This window comes from Phalangium opilio, unplaced genomic scaffold (assembly GCF_054372755.1).
Source record: "Phalangium opilio isolate 3A_F unplaced genomic scaffold, DU_Popi_V2 ptg000088l_1, whole genome shotgun sequence".
Lineage (NCBI taxonomy): Eukaryota > Metazoa > Arthropoda > Arachnida > Opiliones > Phalangiidae > Phalangium > Phalangium opilio.
In genome coordinates this window covers 3,576,461-3,589,819 of record NW_028324193.1, presented here as the reverse complement: position 1 = coordinate 3,589,819, position 13,359 = coordinate 3,576,461, and the positions used below count along the sequence as shown (strand labels likewise).

The 13,359-nt window shown below is 37.2% G+C and overlaps 1 protein-coding gene across 1 annotated transcript; it reads right to left on the bottom strand.

Moving 5' to 3' along the window:
• Nucleotides 1–427: 427 nt before the first annotated feature.
• LOC149649111 (uncharacterized) lies at nucleotides 428–4,924 on the bottom strand. The gene is made up of 2 exons (XM_089849399.1): nucleotides 3,486–4,924; nucleotides 428–2,167 (listed from the first exon to the last, which is right to left on the bottom strand). The coding sequence occupies exons 1-2, from the start codon at nucleotides 3,526–3,528 to the stop codon at nucleotides 1,563–1,565; spliced, it is 648 nt and encodes a 215-aa protein (XP_089705525.1). The 5' UTR covers nucleotides 3,529–4,924; the 3' UTR covers nucleotides 428–1,562.
• Between the last annotated feature and the right edge of the window lie 8,435 nt (nucleotides 4,925–13,359).

Sequence of the window (13,359 nt, the reverse complement as noted above, 5' to 3'; positions counted from 1 at the left end):
TCAAACTTCAACAATAGCTATGTTTAAAATCATTTTAAAAACATTTTAAAAATAACGTTCTTAAAACCACTTAACTATAACTAACGTAAAATACTGACGATTAAAAAAATTAATATCATTTATATTTATTTAAATATTTAAGATAATTTTCTTTCTTCGGAACGACACAAGTGAAAGTTGATATAGAACGAGTAATGAAGATTGCATCTGAGTCGAAACACTACACGCATATCAAAGTTAATATAAAGCGAGTAGGATAAAATTATCTCTTACAAAACCATAACATTTTCTTATTGTAGAATATTAAATGAAAATATTTTAAGTATGATTCGGCATTACGATTCTTTAAGTAGTTTTGTAGCTATAAAGTTCTGTTTCATTTCAATATTCCAAGAAGATCTTTTATATTAATATATCAAATTTGGTGTTTACTTTTAAATTCAGCTTTACTACATTTATATACAGTGTAAACTTGAAATTTAACTTTCCTAGTTTCACTAAATCTTACTTCGAAATGTTAGGGTAGGCGTTGTTCGGATTGGTTCCTTGAATTCGTGGGTCTTTGAGGAGGTCTTGACGGTTCACAGTGAGCCGAAAATTAAATACACATTTGAATGATGTAAATCAGGCCCTTAAATAGAACTATTGAGGATATACAGTAAAGGTTAAAGTAACCATTTCACACGCATATCAATTCTTACACGGTTGAATAAGGCTTACAGCAGAAAAACGTTTACCCTTAATCCACTGGATTTGAGCAGCTATTTTGATAGACTAATCTATGGTAACTCATGTGTTTTGAAAAAAATAATTTCAAAAAACACCTTTTACAGAGTTTAAAGACACCTTTCTGGTATAATTATAATCCTCTATTAAGAATGATGGTTTAAACCTAACAAGAATTAAAAAGCACCAACGTCAATGGAATTTAAAAACACCAAATTAGTCTCAAAAAGACCTTTTTTTGTAGGGTTTATTAACACTTTTTCTGGTATTAATATACACCTCTATTCAAAGTGATTAAAACACCTCACAGGATATAAAAAGCACCTTCAGATAAGGTATTATTTCGCACCGTTTTGAAAGGTGCGTATTGACATCCTCTCTGGTGCTTTTAAACACCAATAGAGGTGCTGCTGGGGATGCATTAGGAAACACCTCTAAAGGTGTCAAACAGTTCCATTTTTTTTAACAGTGTATATGGTACTCAAGTTACCGGGATCCAAATTGATGAATGGTAGTGCAAGTACTCTTGTGGTTGAGAACTGTGATGTGGGCGCAGAAGTACGCAAGACACTGTGCCATTTTGCTAAAATATTTTGCGCAAACCCATAAAGTATTTAAATATCTTATCTTCTTGAATAGTTCCGAATTATCTACATTATTCTCGGGCAAAGCTATTTGTATGTCAGCAACCCCATTCGAATTGATGGCCTTTTTAAAACATTTTACTGGTATATATTCAAATTTTCCAACTTGCTTGGCGGTATACGGAATTTTGGGTCTCAGGACTTCCTTAGTAACTTCAGCGGAGTTTTTTGGGGTAACGCAAACCACTCCTCTCATTGAGTGAAAAGTGTCGTGACAACTTTGTACGCCAATTGTGAATTAAAGTCGGATGAAGATTCAAATTTCGTGGCTTCTTTATAAGAGAAACAAAAGCCCAGTTTAGAGAGGATATCTAGTAATTGCTTGGATGCAAACCATCTGTGAAGGTGAACCGCTAAACTAAAAAGAAGGGGTGGAATGTATGACCGAGCCCGAACTATCGACATAATTGAGTTTGACAATGCCTTTGCTTTAATGCTCTTTAGCTTATCGTTTTTCCCAATGTCAAATAACGATGTCATAATGAGATCAAATGTTTCTGGTGTATCATTTTGGCCTCCGGAAGTTATCTCTTCATATGACGGATAAATGTCACAGTTGCAAACTTCCAAGCGGATATCTTCACGCAAGATATTAGCCGCGGCTATTAGAATTCGTTTTCGTTCCTCAACTTCGTTTTCTTTCCTATCTTTGTACCATTGATTATTGATTACTTTTTCCATTGTGCCTTTGAAGCATAAAATATTGTTTACGCCAATGTGCTCCGTGATTACAATGTTTTCTCCGAAAAAGCCTTTCAGTCTTATTTTCAAATACTTGAAACTCCAAATTCCATCATCTGCAAGCGAAAACAATGGGGAAGCCCTCAGATGAGCGGTTCCCGTATTAGCGGATTCCATAATAGCGGTCCTCATATCAGCAGTTCCCGAAATGGCAGTTTACCCGTTACAACAGTTACCGATACAGCGGTTCTCGTAAACGCGGCGTACCATTACAGCGGTTCTCGTAAACGCGGCGTACCATTACAGCAGTTCTCTAAAGAGCAGAAAAACAGGAATGCAAAATACGACTGCTCTTTTTATGGTGTACGCTGTGTTATATGAACTTAAATAGAACTAGGTCAGATATGGTTAGCTTCGAGTTGATTATTTGAACCCCCAATAGTGTTATTTTAGGTTAGGTTTGGTTAGGTTAGGTTAGGTTAGGTTAGGTTAGGCTAGGTTAGGTTAGGTTAGGTTAGGTTAGGTTAGGTTAGGTTAGGTTGGGTTGGGTTGGGTTGGGTTGGGTTAGGTTAGGTTGGGTTCGGTTGGGTTTTTTAGGTTTTGTTTTGATTGGTTAGACTTAGGTTGGTAATATTTTGAAAAGGTGTAACGGTTAGGTTAGGTTTGGTTAGGTTTGGTTAGGTTAGGTTTGGTTAGGTTAGGTTAGGTTAGGTTAAGTTTGGTTAGGTTAGGTTAGGTTGGGTTCGGTTGGGTTTTTTACGTTTTGTTTTGATTGGTTAGACTTAGGTTGGTAATATTTTGGAAAAGGTGTAACAAAGTTACGCCTTTTCCAAAATATTGTTGTTTATCTTCATTTACTTCCGAAATAAAATAAGCTTTCTTGAAATATTTTCTATTCTGGTATTAGAATTGTAAACTGATACAGCCTGAAGAATAGTGTAATATTTAAGTGTACTTTAAAAACACGATCCGTTAGTAGGTCATATTACTGACTAAATTATCACAGAAAAAGGTGGTTTTCGAAAACAACGAATATAACTGTATTGTTAAGAAATACTCGAAACTGAAGACAAACACTGCTATTTCCCAAAATAGCAGCCGCTATTTCTAAAACAGCGGCCGCTATTTCTAAAACAGCAGTTTTGAAGAACGCCGCTGTCTTTTTGGAATCGCGGCTGCTATTTCGGGAGCTGCTCTACCGGGAACTACTCATACGAGGTACACCCAAACAATGTGCGTGCTAAGTATTTCCGAATCAGTTTAAGAAACCGCAAGACGTGAAAAGTAAACTGTTAAGCCGCATTTCTTTTTCGGTTTTCATTCGATAAAGGTTTCTACAATTATTATTAATCGTGACTTATTTAATATATCGCGACAGATATTGAATATACAGATTCCGTACACGGAAATAAAAAACATGCATGCTTATTATACCTTCAGAAAAGTATGATTTCAGTTCATCTCGTAGCTCGGACATAGAAAACTGGCATCTGTCTTTAGTGTTAATTAGGTTTGAACAAAGCTTGTAGAAAGCATCTTCTGCTGATTGACTCTTTGGTCTACCAGGATTTCTTGTGGTTGGTGGTTTTTGAAACGAACAGAAACAATGTTTATGATACCGCGCTTCCGCCGCTACTAAGTCGATGCAAGAATTTGTGCGTCTCAGAACTTCCTCTGCCCAATCATCACCACGCTCTTTGCATTTTGCTTCTATTGACCCTTTGACTTCGAGAGTCGTGACGTGGCGTATCGCTTCTTTTTTCTCTTTCTTACCAGGGTAGCAAGCTTTTCCACAAAAAAGGCATTGCTCTTTGAAATTAAACTCAGGTGTAACAGCTCTAGTTACTGATGGTCCTGCTAAGGAACCAGGTCCTTCCTCATCTTTTGAGATATAGATATAAAACCTTGAAATGCTCTACTTACGAGTGTAATTTTTGCGACATTTTTCGTGTAAAATAAAAGAGTTCACTTCATCCGAGAAATTTAAAAATTTCTCGTCACGACGTTCAATACTCGCTTTAATAATGGTTTGAATGCCTTTTTTTTAACAGTCACAGTTTTTTCGCTTGATAGGAGCCCGTCACAAATACAGCATGATGTCGTGTCCATTTTTACGCTTGTAATGTTATGTCTTTTTCCCGTTCGGTGTAGAGAAAGTATAATTTTTCCCGTAATCTCTGCCCTTAATACTCTTATATTCCTTCTACTCGCGATTATTTTTATTAAAATTCCTTTCTCGAGGTTTGAGCTTTGCCCTGTTAAAGTTTGTTTTGGTTTTAGTTCCATTTTCAAAACTCTTGTAAATATAGCCAAAAGGCATCTAAAACCCACGCGGGCCAAGGCTGACTCTGATTTCGCAGGTCGTAAAAGCTAGCTACTCTTCTAAAGCCATGTTCACACTTACACAAAAACCGATTCGAAGCACTTCAAAACGCTTTCAAAGTGACATGTGAACGGCACAATGCGATTTTGGAATATCCAGCAATAAAGTTATTATTATTTGAAAGCGGTTTGAATCACTTCGAGCCGCTTTACCCTGTGCAAGTGTGAACATGGCTTTAAAGCAATTTCGTGCCCCCTACACCATGCAAAACATTTGTGTATATGCACGTGCACAAAGATTATAAACCATCAAAAATACTTAGGCGTAACTGTTATTAGGAAAAAGGCTTCTGTCACATAAATATATGGTAGATTTTATATACAAAGTGATCAAAATCGAATCTGTATTTCAAGAAAATAATCGTAACCTTTGAACGGTAAGTCACAAAGAGTTGATTCAAAAACCAATAGATAGATAATTGGAAGAACTTTCTTTCATAAATTGAACGTTTTTATGTTCGACCTACCGTTCGGCCGTAAATCGCAAAAAACCAAATTTTCCAAGATGGCGGCAATTTTTGCTCGTCTTCCACCAACCGGAAATCCGGGGAATTTTTTTCCCTTAATAAGCACCACTAGTACTTCGAAATACCGTTGGAATTAGCTTGTTACTAATTTGTTCTAGGTTTGGTCGTATTTTCGGCTAATTTCCCTGTACTATTAAGGTTTTTGAGAAAAATGAAGTTTAAGTGTTACATTACATGTTTTTACCTCTCCGAGTGACGTATGTCACAGAGAGGTTCTAATTTCGACGTGTCTGTGTGTGTGTGTGTGTCCGTCTGTTGTTATTGACTTACACCCCAGGGGACCGCGTTCGCAATTTCCGAATCGAAGCAAATGTGTTCGCTATTTCCGGACCGCATTCACAGTTCCCTAAAAATTCAAAACTTGAATCTATCCACAAATCAACTACTATTACTTCCTCTGACTAGTCAATTGTCTATTCTACATGACTACCAATTTGTGCTTATTGGCTTTCCACATGGAAACCAGACAGTCTGTACACAGTGGCTTCTAGCACCACCACCTTCTGGTCTTTGTTTTTGTCTATCCCACAGAGACACCAGTCTGTACACACTGGCTTCTAGCACCACCATCTTCTGGTCTTTGTTTTTGTCCATCCCACATGGACACCAGTCTGCACACCTGGCTTCAAACACCACCATCTTCTTGTCTTTGTTTTTGTCCATGCCACATAGACACCAGTCTGTACACCTGGTTTCTACTCAATCATAATCCTTAAGGTTAAGACACACGCGGCGATCGGCCAGGGTTACGAGAAACGTCCGGCCACCCAACAAGGTTCACGCAATTGCGCTGTTCTTATCCATGGCTGCTATTTGAAACCCTTATATACTACCTATTTGAGTAAGGCGAAACAGCAGTCGTATCCTTCAATTCAAACGTCAATATTAGTCAGGTTTCTCAAGAATGTTTAATTGTTCCTTTTTAAAACGATGTAACGTTCAATAAGGCGAATAACTAACGAAGAAAATATTAAATATTAATATAATGGGCCTTATTCATGTGAAACTAGAGACAGAACTGCGAGGACTTCCGCAGTGAGTAGTAATAGGGAACAAAGGAATTCAGAAATAGAGGGTGATAGGGAACATGAAGAAAATGAAGAAATGTCAGAAGACAATACACAAGAGCATTTATCAGCAAGTCTAGTGTGTTATCAAAGGCCAACTATAGATGATTTTTATTGGAAATGGATGGGGAGTGGAAAAAAGACATTCCTAACGCGAGAGTTGAGAATAAAAAGGAGTTAAATAAAATAGAGAGTAAGGATGAATGGGAGGAGTCCAAACCGTCAAACTTGACAGAATCAGTGGACAAAGAAAATATAAAGAAAAGTAGAGTTGAGGCTTGTAACTTGTCACCTCATACTAGGCCACAAGTACCCGTGTCCATCGGCCAGTGGAGGGGGGTGGCACTTTTGGATGGAGGAGCCGAACTAACGTTAATATCGGAAAGGGTATTGATGAGGGCCAAAAGAAATCAAGACAACAAAGAACCTTGGAAAGGGCCAACCATAAAGAGCGCTAATAGCAGCGAAATAGAAATTCTAGGAAGGGTTAGTTTGCCCGTAAAGATTCAAGATTGGGTTTGGGAGTGGAGTTTTGCAGTGGTAGAAAACCTGGAATCTGATGTATTGTTAGGATGGGATTTTTCTTTACACACCGGGGTCTACGCTAAACCACATTTGCACTCTTATTTTTTGGAGAAGATTTGACAGCGTACGCGTTGGTGGGACATCCTGGGGATGATGGGAGTGCAAAAGACGTGTGTGGTAGTGAAGACGCTGAAAGCGTGAATAGTATAGATTCAAAGGGAGATAAGAAGAACGGAGACAGGGAAGCCTTTAGCGCGGATTCAAGGGATAATGAAGAGCTGAAACTCGATGAGGATGTGAGAGAATTAGTAAGGAAACCTTTAGATCGAATTTTAGAAAATAATTTGGATAAGTCCGCCGGCAATACAGCCGATTACGTTACTGAACTGAAAGAACGAGTGATTAAAACCCAAAATTACGTGAAAGAGGCTAGAGCGATAGGGCATGAATCGCAAAAGAAATACTATGATCAGGGCCATAGAGAAAAGAGTCTAAACGGAGGAGATTTGGTACTATTAAGGGCCCATCCACAATCAAATAAATTTAAAAGATTTAGCGCAAAATTAGCTGATAAATGGAATGGTCCATTTAAAATAAAAAAGCGGAATTCGGACATAAATTACACCTTGGAAACTCTAGATAAGCATCCGAGAGACCTTGGGTCACATCAGGTTACCCTTTTAAAGCGTTATCATGCTCGAAAAAAAAAGAGAGAGAGAGAGAGAGAGAGAGAGAGAGAGAGAGAGAGAGAGAGAGAAAAGTAACACACAAATGAAAAGTACATGACTTGGTTTGGTTTCATCATTATTTCATTTTTATTGACATTGTATGACATTGATCGGTTTTATTACTATTATTGGCATTGTAATTCGTATTAGGTTCATTATTTGTATTTGGATTTGTGTATTGATTTTTGATTTGGCATTGCCATTTAATTTTCAAATGTTAAAACAAAAAAAGAAGAAGATAAAAAAAAAGAAAAAGGAAAAAAAAAGAAAAAAAAAACCATTTAAAGTGGTTACTGCGTAAGCCACTTTAGTGGAGGGGAATTGTAACGTGTGAATGGGACTTCTTAAAAAGAAAAAAAGTAAATAAAGATGCGCGTACCGGACTACCTTGGGAAGGGGACCACCGGGGTAAGAGAGGGTCGAGTTTGAATGACCACGGAGAGAGAAGAGAGTCCGTCTTGAGTCTTAAAAATGTAAGGACGTGCTTTTTGGTTCCTGAATAAAACGTAATTTTCGAATGTACGACTGTAGTTTAATTTTAGCTACGTCTTATTGTGAGCGCGCTGTTAAGGCAAAAATTAAGTAACATTTAGACGGAAACTCAAGCTCGCTTACATCTTTAATTAATTTTTATGGCCCTCGGGAGAATCTCTCTTTTTAGTTAATTTCTATTGAGGGTTACAATACAGTACAAAAGGCTTGTTTCTCATCAACCTTCTTACATCAAGCTGAAACTTCATGTCCATTTTTTCCGTTTTTAACAACCAGTCATTGCAAAAATGACACTTTCCCATTTTGAATGCGAAATGATAATCATAACATTTAAATGACACTCACACGAGACACATATAACCATTATCAATTTCCCGCCTAATTTATCGTCTGCTTCCAAAATACATGGGCTATAGACTAATATTTAAAAGGGGGAGTCGAACCCCTTACATCATACCGATAGGGGATTAGATCTTGTGAGAGAATGCTTACTACGTCAGCGGACACGGGTACCTACCGCTGCTGCGACCCCAAGATCCCCCTTTCGTATTGGACTATTCCTATAAACATGTAGGGAAGTAGCTACTGTGAAGAGACAGGAGAGAAGTAGGCTGGGCTATGAGTCAGCTTTGAAAACCAAGGGAAGCTAGTGGTTCCACCTTGCGAACTAATAAAGGTACGTACTCTGCCTTCATAATCGCGCTCGAATTCTTCAACTAAGTATTCACTTGTATGCGATTTTCTGGTGGTGACGATAGACTTAATTAAAAACAACTCTCCATTAATAGTAGCAATTTAACATATTATAGGCTCGCTGTGCACATTTGACCATCCATCCAAACTAAGGCATACAACTGACTTTTAAGAGTCGATTTACAGTTCATCATTTCTTTCCCAAATGTTATATCTAGAAGGGGTCCAGCAATCTCCTTGGTGCACGGTCAGTTAACACAACTTGAAAGTGTATTGAACTTTTAGAGGTCAGTGCAAGAGATCTTTGACCTTACTGTTCGGTGTACCGTGCCGTCTAGCGCCGAAACCCCTTATCAGACTTAAACAAATTCACGAACTTTCCTTTCGATCGTTTTACGGCATGTGTGACGTGCAGCTGAATTGCGAAAAACTAGGTAATGTAATAATGATGATTTTACGATTATATTTAAAATGTGACTTTAAATTTTTAACAAACATTCGTTTTAATCGTTTTTTTCCCCTGTCATGTCCTGTTTACTTTATTGAAGAATTATCTAGAATTTGTGGAAAGTCAAGTGGTTCTGGAGTGATTCACACATTTTTGAGCCATATAACTCAAATAAAAAGGAAAGTTTTAGATATGACGAAATCTAACCCAAACGCCAAAAAAATTAATAGTTTGTTGGAGAAAAAAAAGAAGTTTTACTTCAAAGTGAATTTGAAGGTATGGTTCAATGAATTTTAAAATCTGGTCTAAAATATTAATTATATAATATAATGAAAACAGATATGGAAGTGGACGCGGCAGTCTTGCTTTTATGCTTACTTTTTTCGGTGAATCCGAAATATTTTTGCATTTATGGGGTAAGTTTAAGTTCCTTTTAAGATAGCTTGATATTACGGATCACAAAATATGACATTGGGAACTATTTTTAAGAGAATGGTAGATACCATGCCTATAAAATGGGCTGTAAAACGATATTTAAAAGTGTCTAATCCGTTTTAATTTCAAGAAAAATTATCTAGAAATTTAACGACAGGGTTTTAAAATTGTACGTAAGGCGAGGAAAATTTATTTCTTATCAACAGATTATTTAGAAATCATTAAAAATGGAAAATCATTTGGAGACTTTAAGATCAAATGATATCTAGGTTTTTTAGCCACACACGGAATACATAAAAAATATGTCGACTCCTAATTCTTTTAAGAAAAACTTTTTTTTGACAACTATTACATTAAAAAATAATAGATATTTCAGAAGCTAACAAATAAGCTCACTGCTTTGTTTCCAGAATGAAGCAAAATTTCCAACACCATTATTACTCTTCTCAGAGGAGCATTTAATTTCAACGGAAATAATTTTAAAAATTGTAAGCAGGGAATTTTATTGTACGAGCATTAGAAAGGCCGCTCTGTGCTTGTTTAGCAGCTACTATATTTTCAATCTGAAATACCCAGAGAAACTTTCAAGATCTTTGGAGTACTTTCAAAAAGTAATTTTCAATTTAAACGCGAAAAATTTATCAGTTTTAGTGGCAAATTTAGTAAATAAATTAAAGTAAAATTCTGAAAACCATAATTAATTTCTTATTTATTTATACTTCATGGTGAAGTGTTTTTAAAGAGTCGCCAAGAAAGAAAAATTGAATATAATTGTTATGATTGCAACCTAACACTGTTAAAATAAGAACCTCTATAAGGTGGTCATATGATATAATATAATTCCAACGGATTTGAAACAAACGAGGTTCAGAGTCGAGCTACACGGGTTCTGGGTTGACTGCAACACGGTTCTTAGGCGATCTCATCACGGTTCAGAGTCAAACTACATGGAGTTCTGGGTCTAACTGAATACGGTTCTTAGCGTACGAAACAGGGTTCTTAGGCAAACTCGACTGGGTTAAGAGTCAAACTCGACAGGGTTCAGAGTCGAACTCGCCAGGGTTCAGGGTCGAACTCGACATGGTTCTGGGTCGAACTAAACAGGGTTCTGGGTCGAACTAAACCGGGTTCTGGGTCGAACTAAACCGGGTTCTGGGTCGAACTAAACAGGGTTCTGGGTCGAACTAAACAGGGTTCTGTGTTTAACGCAATACGGTTCAGAGTCGAACTCAAAACGGTTCTCAGTCAAACTACACATGGTTCCGATTACAACTGAACAAGGTTCTGAATCGAACTGAACAAGGTTCTGAATCGAACTGAACAAGGTTCTGAATCGAACTGAAAAAGGTTCTGAATCGAACTGAACAAGGTTCTGAATCGAACTGAACAAGGTTCTGAATCGAACTGAACAAGGTTCTGAATCAAACTGAACAAGGTTCTGAATCAAACTGAACAAGGTTCTGAATCAAACTGAACAAGGTTCTGAATCAAACTGAACCAGGTTCAGAGTCGAACTCAACCAGGTTCAGAGTCGAACTCAACACGGTTCTCAGTCAAACTATACATGGTTCCGATTACAATTGAAGAAGGTTCTGAAGCACACGCGACGTGAATCAGGGAGGAACCTAATACGGTTCCAAAAGAAACTAACTTGGTTCTAAGAAAAACTTCACCTCGGATCGTAGATGAACTCCTTACGGCTTTATAGAGAACCCATATCAAAAGGTTCTATGTAGATCAAAAAAGGGTTAAAAATAGGGGACAAGCGTTAAGAACCCTTTTCTCGGCAAAGTAGAACCTTTTTTTTCTTAGAGTGTATACTTTTTGTATAAACATTTTGAACAAGCAAAGAGTGATTTCTCCTACCACATGTATTGCTGCGTTTGCAAAGGATACATAGGAATTGAAGATAAACGGTGCGAGTTTTGCCATCAAAATGTCAAGCTTATAGAAAGCTTGGAAAGAGGGAATTGTTTTGTGGTTTTTTCTATTGAAAATCAAATCAAAACGCTCTTAGAAAAAAGTCGTGAATCAGATTATGAAGACAAAAAATGTTTCCTTAATGGGGAATCATACAAACGTTTACCAATGAGAAGGGGAAGAGATTTCTCAATAACCTGGAACACAGATGGAGTCCCGGTCTTCCATTCATCTGGTTTTTCAATTTGGCCTTTGCTTTAAATTGTTAATGAACTACGGTTTGAAGGGCAAAGGAAAAATGTTTAACTTGCAGCATTATGGTTTGGTGCTGAAAAACCAGAGATAAACACGTTTCTGATGCCAATTGTTAGCGAAATGAACCAACATTCGCGGTGCGGTTTCCAGCATGAAATAGATGGACAGGTCAGATCTATTAAAGTGTTCCCCGGACCTATATCATGTGACTCAGTTGCGCGCTGTACCATTCAAAATGTACACCAATTTATTGGCACTTTCGGCTGAATGAGGTTCGAAGAATTTCAAAAGGAAACGGTAGCTGCCGAATTTATGAAGGTGATTAGGCCCAAAACGCAATGCTGCCCAGACAAAAACTGTTGCAGAACTAGCAAACACGACTGGAACTCCAGTAAATGGAATAAAAGGGATCTCCATTTTAATGTTGCTGTCGCATTTGACATAAAGGTTTTGCAGTGGACTATATGCATGAAGCGTGCCAAGGCGTCGTCAATAGAACAACTAGTATGTGGTTTGACTCTTCAAATCATCAAAGCGAATTTTATCTTGGGAAGCAATTGAAGGAAATTGACGCAATCTTTATGAGTCTGAAACCCGCTGATGAAATAACTCGTACACCAAAAAGCATCAAACATCTTAAACAGTGGAAGGCCAATGAGTGGAGATCCTGGCTTCTGTACTATTCTCCAGTTTTATTACAAAACTTCTTGCCCGTGAAATATTATAAATACTGGTTAAAGTTAGTAATTGAATTGTCTCTATTGCTTTCCGAAGTTGTTACATCACTCATGATTCAAGAGGCGAAGAAACAGTTAAGCAAGTTTGTCAAATAGTATGCCCAAATTTATGCAGATGAACACATGTCATTTATGTTCATTTAACGCTTCATTTGCACGAAACAGTAAAAAACTGGGGCCCATTATGGTCTGTCTCGTGTATCCAATTTGAAAATATGAATGGTAAAATTATGAAACTATTTCATGGAACTCAAAATGTACCTATGCAAATTGCGGGAAAAATAGTAATTCTTGGAAAAATCTCAGAATTAGCGCAAAATTCTTTTTAAACTGTTGAAAAAGGTACTGTTGGGGACTATTTTTCGGAAAGGTATGTCATGTGTCGAAAGGAATATTCTGCTACGGTCTCCCATCACAACACTCTTTAACAAATATCCAAAAAGAGCCCTGAAACCTTATTTCAGTAAAAATGATTTTGTATGTAGGTTTGATAAAATGAAAATATTAGGCGTCAAGTTCGCTTCAGAAGAAGTAGCGAAAAGGTCTAACTGTGGCATCAAGTTAAAAGCCGGAGATTTTGCCATTATAGAGGGCTTTTATATCAAAGATGCTCACTGTTTCGATTAAGATGAAGTATATGATACAAACTCCATAGACGAAGCTCGTATGAACCACAGTATAAGGACTGAAAGTGGAATGAACGAAGATGACTTGGATGAGGGTTTTTCGCAAGACGATAAAATGGATCCTGTAACACTTTTCTACTATTAGAGGCCTATATATGCCTAGTGTTAACAAAATCTACTACTAACCACTATTACAGGTAGCTACAAATGATTAAATCAAGACAAGGTATTAACTATAACATTTTATAATTACTTATTAATTGATTAATTACATTAGATTAGTTTAAATAATATAACCCCCAAAATAAACATGCGCGACGCGACCAATGCCAGAAACTATAGCGCTTTATGTATATTGTACTCATCACTTTGCGACATAGAAGGGATGTTTGATGTCCAAGGTCACAGAGATGATGCGGAAGTGCTGAGCTGGTCTATGATGATTTGTTACTACTATGACGTCTTCGGCTATA

Bases quoted from the DNA above. Each gene is read 5' to 3' on its own strand.
- LOC149649111 (XM_089849399.1), bottom strand. From the start codon at position 3,528: ATGTCCGAGCTACGAGATGAACTGAAATCATACTTTTCTGAAG. The intron at 2,168-3,485 runs GTATAATAAGCA...TTTCGCTTGCAG, and splicing joins GAAATCATACTTTTCTGAAG to ATGATGGAATTTGGAGTTTC.